Genomic DNA, 12,530 nt, shown 5'->3' with positions numbered 1-12,530 from the left:
GGCACAAATCAATAAAAATGTAATAAAATTTAGCAAAAATTAATCAAAACAAGAATTTAGCAAAAAGTAATTAAATAACTTAAAAATTTTCCATACGTTTTGCATCAAAAAGCTTTTATTCAAATAAAAAAATACAAACCTTCAACTGTAAGAAACATAAAAGCACCACCAACAGTATACAACACAATAACTATAGAAAGAAAAATATGGGTAAACCAACTTCTGCTGAGTTTACTAAGTTTATTATACATCCAAAACGAACATTTTTCCCCAATACCAAGTCCAGACTTGGCGGTTCCTATTGTAAAATCCTTTATTCCATTAAACTGGTTAAACATATACTCAGAATATTTTCTAGGATAAACATAAGGATTTTGTGCAACATTGGGCGATAATCCCTGAGTACTATAAGCTGTAAAACTTCCAGGGATCCTCGAAGAAGTTGGTATAGGTGTAGGTGGTAGAAATCCTTGTGGAGATGGTATTTTTAAGGGAGGAGGTGCCCATCCAATTTGTCTCTTATTTTTTCTACTACTACTTCGTGATAATATTGATGGTGTTCCCGGTTCGCTTCTTGGTGGTGTTGGTGGTGTAATCGGAGTTGAACTTTTCGAATCCATTGTCTTTTTATTTTATAAAAAGTTCACTTTTATTTTCGTTTTATTTAACGAGCAGAAACAAACACATCCCGTTCCGTGGGGTCAATCGTCACAAGATAATTTTATCCTTACCGTTTCGCATCTTCTGCCGAACTGAATCTTGGGCCAGCTGATGTTTTCCGAATCCACTCGTATTTTCGGTGCGCACGTTATCGCATTATCCGATGACAATCAGGCGCTACTGGTTTTGTTCTTTTACTTCTCGTAGCGCCTCTTGGCACGAATAAGCGCATTGCGGCTTTATTTATGAAGCGAAAAGTAGAAAATGAAGAAAAAACTTTGCTATTTATTATTTGACCTTCTACAAAGCCAAAAATTTATAGGAAAAGAAAAGAATGAGATGGGATGTTATTGATTTTGTTTTCGTGGTTTTATAAATGATGTTACAACGATGACGTGTCGGCGTCTTCTAATTCGGTCAAAGACGCGCTATTTTCGTAAGCAAAAGTTATCAAAAGTCAAAAATACCGACTCAAAAATAGCGTATGAAGTTGCGATGTAGCCAAAAATCTGTTTCAAATCAATTTGAATTAGAGCTTTTAAATCGCGACATCTATTTATTAAAAGCTAAAATAAAGATTTTCTGAATTATTTTTGAATAATAAAGAGAGCATTAAAAATAGATATCTGCAATAGAAAATGTAATGATTGGGATTTTCTATAATATGTGGCTAAAATGTAATATGTATTTATTTCTTCTTTTTATCTTTTTTTTGTTTTCCCTCTTTAGGTTTCTGCCAATTTTCAAATAACCCCATATAGAGTTCATCGGTTGCAGCATCTGCAAGAGGAAACATACATCTTCTATTTTCCTCCGCTTTCCTCATTTCTTCTTCGAGTTGTTCTTGTAATAATTGTTGTCGTAGTTGTTCAGCTTTCATTGCTTTCAATTCTTCCTTCGTGGGTTTTTTTGGTTTCTCTTTTTTCTCTTTGCCTTTTTTCTTATCGCTTTTTTTATCTTTCTTCTTATCTTTGCCCTTTTTGCTCGACTTTTTATCCTTTTTACTTTTCTTTTCTTTAGATTTTTTTTCTTTTTTCACTGGGGTTGGTTTTGGTTTAACAAGTTCAACGAGATTAAATTTGGGAACGAGCCACTCTGGGTTTACTTTTTGAGTTATTATACTTGGATTCGTTTTTAAGGCCAACTTTAAAAGGATGAAATGAAAATTTTGATAAAAACTAAAAGAAAGATCGTTATTAAATGTTGTTGTAATATAAATTAAACTTACTAATCAAAAACAAAATCAATTATAGCACAAAGTATCGATAAATTTTTCGTTTTATGTTCAAAGTCCAATCCGCAAGATTCTTGGTCATCTTTTTCATCGTCGTTTTTCATATCGGCTAACATTTGTCGAAGCATAGTTTGAGTGTGGTCTTTAAGAGCGCTTCCCAAAGGTTTTGGTTTATCGCGGTGTGGGTGACCATAAGGTTCTAAATGAGCATGATGATGATGATGAGTAGTAACTACACCAACATTAGAGTCCTCCATATCTTTCAATTCTTGTTCGCGTTGTTTAAATTGACGCCAAAGTTTCATTTTTTCGTCAAATGTCATAGTACGCATTACACTTTGCTCTGTTGTGGACTGCGATTTATCATTGATTTGTGAATCTACTTTAACGGTTTCTTGTGACGATGTGGTTTGAGTTGAAGATGAACTTGCCGTGTTACTATCTGTGTAATAATTTTCTAATAAATTTTTTTAAAACACCTTCGTTATACAAACCTAAAAGAATCACATCTCCAACAACTAAAAAAAAATTTGATTTAGCAAAATCAGACATAATAAAAATAAATTATACTTTGACATGGTGGTTCGTAATCCGGTGGATTACTATAACTTTGCTGTGAAGTTTCCTCTGTCTGATCATCATCAGGTAGCGGTAAGAATCTGGAAGGAAGCTTTTGGTCTACTACGTGAAACATTTTATAATCTTTATTTTGAAATGGTTCATTGAAGGTTTCAATGGTTTCTTCTTTCACTTCAGACATATATTCTCCTTCCAGCCCTTCTTCTTCGTCTGTATAAGAATCGTATACTAAACTAACTTCTGTAGACTTAGTTATATCCTTTGTAAGAGTCGTTCCAAAAGTAGGAGTTGATCCTTAAATAAAATTAAAAAATAAAAAAATTGATTACCTCCAAAGATTTCTAAAATACCTTGTTCACACGAACATACTCTTCGTTTTAAAATATATTTTCTTTGTTGCCCACCGATATCCATTAAAATTACATGCTCAGAATTTGTTTTGCTGATTGTAAACGTTGACTCAGAATCAGAGCTTTCCTCTTCAGCGCTTGAATTGGATGTTTCATCGTCGAGAATTTCATCTTCATCATCACGCTGAGGATTATTTTGAAAAACCAATTCGAATAAATCATCAGGTTTTGGTATAACTTTGTGTCCCTCTTGTATTAATTGTCCCGTCATTAAAATAGCTTCTTTAAACAATTTTAAAAGTTGCTTCCTCGAAAACGATATCGTTGGATCTCTCATTACCCTAAACATATACAACATCCATTCCAGAACCAATTTTTGATCCGGTTTCGTGAAAAAGTATTCGTCTTGAGTTCGCCATAAGCAATCAACGAGAACGTCCAACAACCAAAATTGAATGTAATCGAAAGTGTAATTTGTTAAACCTAAATGTTGACCTAACAAATCAATTGAGGCTTTAATTCCAATTTCTCGTACAAAGGGTACGTCCAAACCATCTAAACTTGGAAATGTTTCTGGGATTGGAAATGGAAGGATAAGTACGTTATCAACTCCTGTTGGTGTTGGGGGTGGTACTGTTGTTGATAATCGTTCTGGAATATCGGTCCAAAAATATAAAGCATCTTCTGTTAATGGTTTTGGTTCTGGTGGAGTTTCGGGTAATGGCGGTTCAATTATTACTTCTTTTTTCACTTTTTTTGGCATTTTTAAAATTAAAAGGTAAAGGTTATCAATTAAAAAGTGTCATTGTGACAAATGATTATTTTCTCGAGTATACATACATACTTAATAATATATGGAATTTATTAAAATGGTGATGTTGTATATAAGAAACGATTTCGCCTCAAATCGTCGAGGTCGCTGACGGGCGAGGCGCTACATCTCCAACGCTGACAATTTTGCATTGATATACCAAACTAGCGCCTCGCCTGCAAGTGATCTCAGCGATTTGAGAGTAAATGTCTTGTTATAAGAGATTTTGTATCTTTACCAAAGTGTATAAGAAACGATTTCGCCTCAAATCGTCGAGGTTGCTTGCACGCGAGGCAATATAATCCTCAAAAGCTGATAATTTTGTGATGATGTATGAAATTAGTGCCGATTCAATTGAATCTAAGATCTTTCTAAGAATATATGTAAGATTCTTAAAATGAATCTTAGAAATTCGAAACCTAGAAAGGTTAAAAATACCAAATTAAATTTTGCTAAAAAAAATTTATTGATACTCATTATAATAAAATTTTATTCTCTCAATTCGTATACATCTGCAGACCATCTAACTATTAATGGTATTAATGTCAAGAAAATCACAGCGAAAATATTTGAATTTTGATAATTTACTGAAGACACTTTAATTTTTCCGATTTCTTCATTAACTTCTATAATATTTTCAAAACTTGGTAAATTATTAATTATTACCGTTGACATTGTTAAATTATCTTGAAACGAAGGTACTTCACGCAATTTTCTCGCGACGTCTTGAGATCCTTCCTAATTTAATAAAATAATTTATTAAAAAAACTAAAAAAATTATCCTTAACATACCTGATTTTGATACAATAAAATCGGTAATAAAGAAGCGAAATTTGTTAAAGCAATAAAAGAATAAGCGTATTGATAACGCATTATGTTTTGAAAATGTTTACAATAAAAATTAAACTCTAAATACACCTTGTGTAGATATAGTACTGAATGAAATTTTAAAGAAATAGAGTATTTATAAAAAATAGTTGAGAAAATAGTTCCAAAGGCCAGAATCGCACACGCAATTTAATGACTCTAAATACACCTTATGTAGATATAGCACTGAATGAAATTTTAAAGAAATAGAGTATTTATAAAAAATAGTTCCAAAGGCCAGAATCGCACACGCAATTTAATGACTTCAAGTCATTTAAAAAAATTGTTTCAATACGATTGAAGGTTAGATATTAATGTAAAAATGATTAAATTAATTGTTAAATCAATTTTAACAGTAAATCACTAAATTAAATTTTATATTTTATCAATCTCTAGGTTCGTAAACATCCGCTGACCATTTAATTATTAACGGTATTAACGCCAGAAAAATTACAGCGAAAATATTTGAGTTTTCATAATTTGCAGAATTAAAATTTTCGGTTGAAGTTAAATTATTGTTAATTGACGGTAATTCTTGTAAATGAATTCGTTGAATTACATCTTGAGATCCCTCCTAAAATAAAAGATAATATAATAATATAAAAATATTTGATAAAAATACCTTATGATATAATAAAATCGGCAACAAAGATGCAAAATTTGTTAAAGCAATAAACGAAAAAGCGTACAAATGACGCATTTTTTCAACAAACTTTACTAACTACACTAAAAATGAAGTTGTTGTGTACTAATAGGATGTTTGTATAAAAATTTTTTTTATATACCTTAACATATTCGAATAAACGATATATTTTTATTACAAGTCAATTAAACGTAGTTAAGAGTAATTTTTACTTTACTAATTGATATTTAATTAAAACAATTAATTTGGATCTCATAAATTAAAAGGTATTATTTGTTTTTCAACGAAGTGTAGATTTCGTTTTCATTATTTATATATCTATATTAAAAAACAGATTCGAATGCTAGAATTACCTAGTTAGAAGTAATTTATTACGCAAGTATTAATTGGATATCTAATTAAAGTGAATAAATTATTATTTGAACTTGATTCGCGCAAATTAAAGGACATTAATGTTGTTATTCATCAATGTCTACAATTTAGTTCATTTTAAAGCAAAGTAAAATGAAGACGTGTTTTTTATATGGAGCTCTTGTGCTTTGTTTAGCATCCGGTACGTTACCTGTTTTATTTGGGACTTATTTAAACGAATTTTATATTGTAAGTATATAAAAAAAAAATTAATTAAAAATTAATACTTTTTTTATTTTCAGATAATTAAACACGTTGAAACTTTTGAATATTTCGATAAAACAATAATAGATAACGTTTACGAAGCTTTGAAAGTACTTGACCCGAAAAATATGAATGAATCGCCGATGGTGAATAAAAATATATTTCCTGTTTTGATGTTATTATTAGGACCGCTTTGTGTTTGATTTGGAGCTGAATTTGGAAAATAAATTAATTCCCAATTGGTTTTATTTTATAATCTTTTTATACGTTTATTTATTTGTTAGTTTCAATATATCATAGCGAAACACTACATATTTCACCAACATTTATACAACGTGTACGATTTAGTACCTAAATAGAAAAGTCAAGTCGACATACAAAAAGATTTTACATATTATTATTTATTTAGTATTCATATTTAAGTGTACTCTTACACATATTTTTTTTGCACACTTATTATAACTTGAAATACCATACTTAATTTATTCTGATTTATTTATTTTTTAAAATTAAATTAAATACATAAATAAATTAAAACAGTATTTATATCAATATTTACATATTTCAGTATTTACAAATCACAAAAAAATCACAAACCTTCAAAAACTGTTCGATTATACACGAAATGAAAATAATGGGTTCTCAAAAATGGTTTATTTATGAATAATGATTGTCTCTCCCCACGATTTTCATGAATATTAAACATTGCAATTTTTATAATAATAATTTACTTCCATAATAAATTAATTTTAATTCCACCAGAATAATTGGACGTGCTGAATCCGCGATAATGTTTCATATTTGCGATAGCATTATCGGTAGGAGCAATTTAAATTTACTTTTATAACAAATCAAAATAATAAATGTGACAAATAAAATCCTATATTTAACTAAATTGAAGTTTAAACTTTGATTTTTATGTCTATGTATAGTAAGTAACACGTTTGATGATAAAGTTTGTTTGCAAAATCGAAAACTGTCAATATTTACGCAAATATTTGGTAAACTTTAAGAAATCATATCCACTTTATTTGTAAGAATTAAGAACCGACTTGTATCTTAAATTAAAGCTTAAACTTTGATCTTCATTTCTATATATAATAAGTAATACGTTTGATGATAAAGTTTGTTTGCAAAATCGAAAACTGTTAATGTTTAATTATAACAAAAATCGAAAATATTTGTTAAACTTTAAAAAATCATACCGACTTTATTTACAGGAACTAAGAAAGAACTTTTATCTTAAATTAAAGCTTAGGCTTTGATCTTCATTTCTATATATAATAAGTAATACGTTTGATGATAAAGTTTGTTTGCAAAATCGAAAACTGTCAATATTTAATGATAACAAAAATCGCAAATATTTGGTAAAGTTTAAAAAATCATATCCACTTTATTTGTAAGAATTAAGAAACGACTTGTATCTTAAATTAAAGCTTAAACTTTGATCTTCATTTCTATATATAATAAGTAATACGTTTGATGATAAAGTTTGTTTGCAAAATCGAAAACTGTTAATGTTTAATTATAACAAAAATCGAAAATATTTGTTAAACTTTAACAAATCATACCGACTTTATTTACAGGAACTAAGAAAGAACTTTTATCTTAAATTAAAGCTTAGGCTTTGATCTTCATTTCTATATATAATAAGTAATACGTTTGATGATAAAGTTTGTTTGCAAAATCGAAAACTGTCAATATTTAATGATAACAAAAATCGCAAATATTTGGTAAACTTTAAAAAATCATATCCACTTTATTTGTAAGAATTAAGAAACGACTTGTATCTTAAATTAAAGCTTAAACTTTGATCTTCATTTCTATATATAATAAGTAATACGTTTGATGATAAAGTTTGTTTGCAAAATCGAAAACTGTTAATGTTTAATTATAACAAAAATCGAAAATATTTGTTAAACTTTAACAAATCATACCGACTTTATTTACAGGAACTAAGAAAGAACTTTTATCTTAAATTAAAGCTTAGGCTTTGATCTTCATTTCTATATATAATAAGTAATACGTTTGATGATAAAGTTTGTTTACAAAATCGAAAACTGTTAACGTTTAATTATAGCAAAAATCGAAAATATTTGTTAAACTTTAAAAAATCATACCGACTTTATTTACAGGAACTAAGAAATAACTTTTATCTTAAATTAAAGCGAAAAATGACAGTGTTTAATTAAAAAAGTTAAAGTAAAAACCTCTAAAATTTTGATAACCATTATTTCGCGATCTATTTTTAAGAACTTCGAAGAGGGCGTTTTTGACAATGGATAAAACTTCGACTTGGGGCGATGAAAAACATCAAGTAATCGCGAGTTTCTCAATCCTTTCTTCACACTTACCCCTACATTGCACGTTGCGTAAAGCTTTGCAACTCCACCCTTTCAAGTTATAGTTGGTGCTTAATGCCATCTGATGCTATTCAGAGGCTCAGTTTCATTATTGAAATGAGTTAACGATTGATAACACTTCTTACTCGCTGGATGAATTAGAAGACAATCTTCGAAGAGAAAGTAATTACAAGTTTACAAATTTCTCGAACATGAATGTTCTGAAATGAATTTTTTTGTAAATAAAATTTTTCAATCAATTTACTTATTTTACCATAAAAAACTCTATCGAGCAATAAATATAAAATAAATAGGGAATAATAACAAGTGTGGGTCGGTTCGTGACGATAAACTCTTTACGAATCACGATGAGAGTATAGAATGGGGTTTAATTTGCCGCCGCAACGAGCAGTAATTAATTTTTTGGATCGCCCAGAGCAGTAATGAAGTTTTTACGAACCGAAGGGAAAAAAATGAAAAAGGTAAACAATTCCCTTCGTCGTCGGTCCGCTTCAGCAATAACGGCAGATTAAAACCGTTGACACATAATTACTCAGTTTTTCAAGGGGGCAATTTTCCATAATCGGCTTTCTCTCGATTGGAACGTTATGAATACAGAAATCCAATCTAACGGCTATAACAGCGAGTGTCGCCCTAAAAATTTTTAAAAATGATCTATAACCTAAAACCAATCATAAACTTTACGGCTAAATAAGCTAAAAATAATACATTTTTCGAGATTAATACGTACTTACCGTTCATTTTGTTTGGTTTTGCGTTAAAAAAAAGTTTTATAATCCTTACAAGTTTTTGATCTAGACAGTATTCATTGTGTATACTATAAAAACATGGCTAAAGAAACATCCCTGTTGGCGCGAGTTTCCTTCATATCGGTACATCATGATAAAAAAATTAATATATTCCGTGAATCATATCTTTTCAACGTAGGTGAGTACGCCTGTTTATTTTGAAAACAACCTAAACTTAGTTTGCACGAAATTCCTTATGGTAAATTGTAATTTAAAATCAACAAACGTAATATAAATATAATAATTCATGTTGATATTGCAATGTTTAATATTCTCGTTTTTCTTTTGTAAAAGGTCGTATCAAAAACATGTAAAAGAAAATTTTGATTCCAAATTAGAGATAGTGGTGAAGTAAAGGCGAAGAAGGCAAAAAGATCGAGAATAGATAAGATTAAATAAATAAAAGAAAAAACAAAATCGGGAAAAGTTTCGTAAAGAAAATATATTTTGTAAAAAAATACAATGAAAAAGACAACATATATTTTAGCTAAAATGAAAAACAGTGAGTGCGACTACGATTATGTACATAGAACAGATAACAATGATGAGATATAATGAAACAATAAATAACAGTAATAGCTTAAAATAAGAACGTTATCGACATGCAATTGGTAGCAATGAGATCACTTCATTTTCCTCTCTTTTTCTTTATATTTACATATTGTTTTAGTTACTTATAATTATCTATAGCATTGTCGTTACGTAAATACACATAATATACTGAGTTTTTAAGGTCAGTATACCTCTTGGTTTATAGAGTAAACAAAACCAAAACAACAAACTCAGTTTTTTTAACAAATTTTAAAAGTTATTTCTTCATAAATTTACAATCAAATGGAAGTGCTTCAACATATTAATTAATTCTGGAAGAGTTATAATTAATAAACAAAATTCATAAGTCCGATTAAAAACGGTGGAGCCTGACTCAGTTTGAGGTTTCTTTTAGGAACAGGATGGTTGTACATACAGTATTATTTGCAAAATTATACATGCAGATCTCTATCTTAACAATATTTTAATTTTATTTTAAAATGATAAATGAAATTGTCATGATTATTACAACAATAAAAATTAATTTATACAGAGTTATCTTAAATTACACAAAAAGTATCAATACAACTCTGTACTTTATCATAAAAAATTAATATAACTTAAAAACATATCACAGATTATAAAAAAAACGACTGAATTAAAACTGCCAGATCTGCATGCAAAATAAATAGCAAGAATCGAACTGTAGCACAACTAAAGTAAACTCTAAAGTGTTCATCTTGTCTTATAGATTAAAACCTACTATCACTACGAATTTCTTTTTCTTTTTGGTACAATTATTTGGTCTCATAGAAACGATTCATGCGCTGCATTAATATCGGCAACTTTCGTTTCTTCACCACCAGCCTCGATATATTCAACGCCCTCCTCGTAATCGGCCAGATGGGTTCTGGTGGTCACATGAAGATCAGGATCACCATATTGACTATGGTAAAATTCCTCTCTCATCATATGATTTAAACTGCCACATCTAAAGAATAAGATCTCTTGAAATGGTTTCCGGAAATCTCTATTTAGCGTTGCGTAAATTATGGGGTTTAAGAGACTGTTGGCGTAACCCAACCATAAGAAAATACTAACAAGAGTCTCCATATACGGCGTTTTATAGAGAGGGCCATACAGTGGTCTAATGAGAGCCAATACAAAAAACGGCAACCAACAGACGATAAATGCGCTCATAATGATCCCTAAAGTCGTGCTGGCTTTTCTTTCTTTCGCCAACTGGAAGCGTAATTTCTTTTGATTGTTATTTGCTCCGGGTGATGTTTTCATCGTCGTCAGCAAGCTGCTCTTTGCTTGTTTTTGTTTGTTGTTGGCTTGCTTTTGCACTTGTTGTTTTCCGGTAAGCATTGGACACTGGGATTCGTTACTTCTTCGCGTTGTGAAGCATCGACCCAATGCTGCCTTATCAAGACTACACTGAAACCAAAAAAAAAAATAATTAAAAGAATTTTTTTTTTAAAACAATGCTTTTATGACATAAGTATAATTTTATTTCAAGGAATTCATTTGTATTTATAAAGCGGTTTCCACAAGTTCGTTTAAGTTAAATTGGTTGCTTGTTTTTGCGGTAGATGTCACTAGAACGGGCGTAAAATTTACATTTAAATTCCTTCGTCCGAGACAATATTAGCTATATCGACCCTTAGAATAAATTATATAACACATTGTATTTATTTCTTTACCAACTACACTAGTTTGAAATGAAAGATTAAGTTTAACATGTTTTTTTTCTTGTTTAATTAAAAATAATTTATTTTTTTAGATTATTGTTTTGTTGTGTTATAACGCTTAGTGCGCACTTTCGCCAAAGTTTCTTTTTCGATTTTTTCCTTAATATAACCATGTCAAGAATTCTTCAAAGTATGAAATCACATATTTAGTGGCTCATTTTCATTTAATATGACAAGCATTTTTTAAAACAAGACGTTGTTGGTAATCAACTGTTGGACTACCATAATTTTATCTGAATAAAATCATAAGTATTAGTGAAAATTAGCTGCACAGTGCTTTGGTCAATTGCAATTCTGCAGAGTGCTGCCTGGCAGAACAACTGGGACTTTGGATCATTGCTTTTCTTACTTGATCCACATTCTGGCATGTCGGGTGGTTTCCTCTTCAATAAAGAATCAGTCATTCTTAATGCATTAACATGCAGTGTTCTCGACGCCGCAAAGAAAAGAAAGAAAGAAAATTCCTCTAAACATTGCAAAAGTTAACGGAAAGTTTATCGATGAGAAAACTTTGTAGCTTATACTTAAATATATACTGTGAATTTCATTTAAGATGCAATATACAAAAATATATACCTATAATTTAACATTACAGTAACCTCGATACCTCGATACAGATAAAAATATACAGAGATTTCAATTTATATATTTATTAATTGTCTTTTAGAAAGAACATTAATTCAAAATTAAAAAATGTTTTGAAATCTATTTTTGGATAGAAAGATTTAATATTTTCTGTTCGATAAAGTGGATGACGATATTTCGTTCTATAACATTTCTCTACGGAAACTTCCCATTTCCACCTTTACACCTATAAGGGACAGAACGAGATTTAACTCTGACGTCTTCACCATCCCCTCTAGTTTATAAAGGAGTCAATGGAGCTAGTTTCTCGGGTGGGCTCCCTATGGAAGTTCAAAAGCCATAAACGGAGAAATCCAATGGGGATACCCAAACCGGGAAACCCAATGCTATACCGCTGAAATTCCCAAACGTTGAAATAGAATTTTCAATGAGATGTTGTCGAAAAAAATTGAATTTAACGAAAATTGTACGTGTTAATGATGATGCGTGTAACCAGTCTAGTTTCTGGCGAATCAATTCGCGTAATTGACATTTGTTAATGGCACACTATAGGCTAGCATAATTGACATCCATTTTCACTCCATCAGCACGTTGTAAATTGACGCAAATCGTAAGCAAATTTCGTAAGCGAATTGGACATTGAACGGGAATTTTCCGTAAAAGAATTGAATGGTTTTAAGAAGAGTAAATCACTCTAAACCGTAACAAATGACCTCTTAAAAAACGTTAATTGAAGTCGGTATCTGAAAT

General features: G+C 29.9%; 2 protein-coding genes and 2 long non-coding RNA genes across 6 annotated transcripts in view; 1 reads left to right on the top strand and 3 right to left on the bottom strand.

The window, feature by feature from the left end:
• Positions 1–565: 565 nt before the first annotated feature.
• Positions 566–3,853, bottom strand: LOC111427435 (uncharacterized). Its single transcript, XM_023062579.2, has 5 exons — positions 2,824–3,853; positions 2,465–2,767; positions 2,389–2,412; positions 1,889–2,336; positions 566–1,838 (listed from the first exon to the last, which is right to left on the bottom strand). The coding sequence occupies exons 1-5, from the start codon at positions 3,584–3,586 to the stop codon at positions 1,349–1,351; spliced, it is 2,028 nt and encodes a 675-aa protein (XP_022918347.2). The 5' UTR covers positions 3,587–3,853; the 3' UTR covers positions 566–1,348.
• A 253-nt stretch (positions 3,854–4,106) lies between these two features.
• On the bottom strand, positions 4,107–5,238 carry LOC111427594 (uncharacterized). The gene is made up of 3 exons (XR_011639616.1): positions 5,124–5,238; positions 4,427–5,075; positions 4,107–4,372 (listed from the first exon to the last, which is right to left on the bottom strand). It is a non-coding gene; the product is annotated as an uncharacterized lncRNA (long non-coding RNA).
• Positions 5,239–5,565: 327 nt separating this feature from the next.
• LOC139428937 (uncharacterized) lies at positions 5,566–6,019 on the top strand. The gene is made up of 2 exons (XR_011639617.1): positions 5,566–5,744; positions 5,798–6,019. It is a non-coding gene; the product is annotated as an uncharacterized lncRNA (long non-coding RNA).
• Positions 6,020–9,327: 3,308 nt separating this feature from the next.
• LOC111427460 (5-hydroxytryptamine receptor 7) overlaps positions 9,328–12,530 on the bottom strand; it is a 43,829-nt gene continuing 40,626 nt past the window's right edge. For all 3 annotated transcript variants that reach the window (XM_023062615.2, XM_023062616.2, XM_071194002.1), the window contains one exon: positions 9,328–10,881. In XM_023062615.2, coding sequence (XP_022918383.1) covers positions 10,249–10,881 — 633 coding nt within the window. In that variant the 3' untranslated portion in view covers positions 9,328–10,248. The remainder of the gene's footprint in view (positions 10,882–12,530) is intronic.

This window comes from Onthophagus taurus, chromosome 2 (genome assembly GCF_036711975.1).
Source record: "Onthophagus taurus isolate NC chromosome 2, IU_Otau_3.0, whole genome shotgun sequence".
In the NCBI taxonomy this organism is placed as follows: Eukaryota; Metazoa; Arthropoda; class Insecta; order Coleoptera; family Scarabaeidae; genus Onthophagus; species Onthophagus taurus.
Note: the sequence above shows the minus strand (reverse complement) of the source record. Positions and strands in the feature narration are given on the sequence as shown.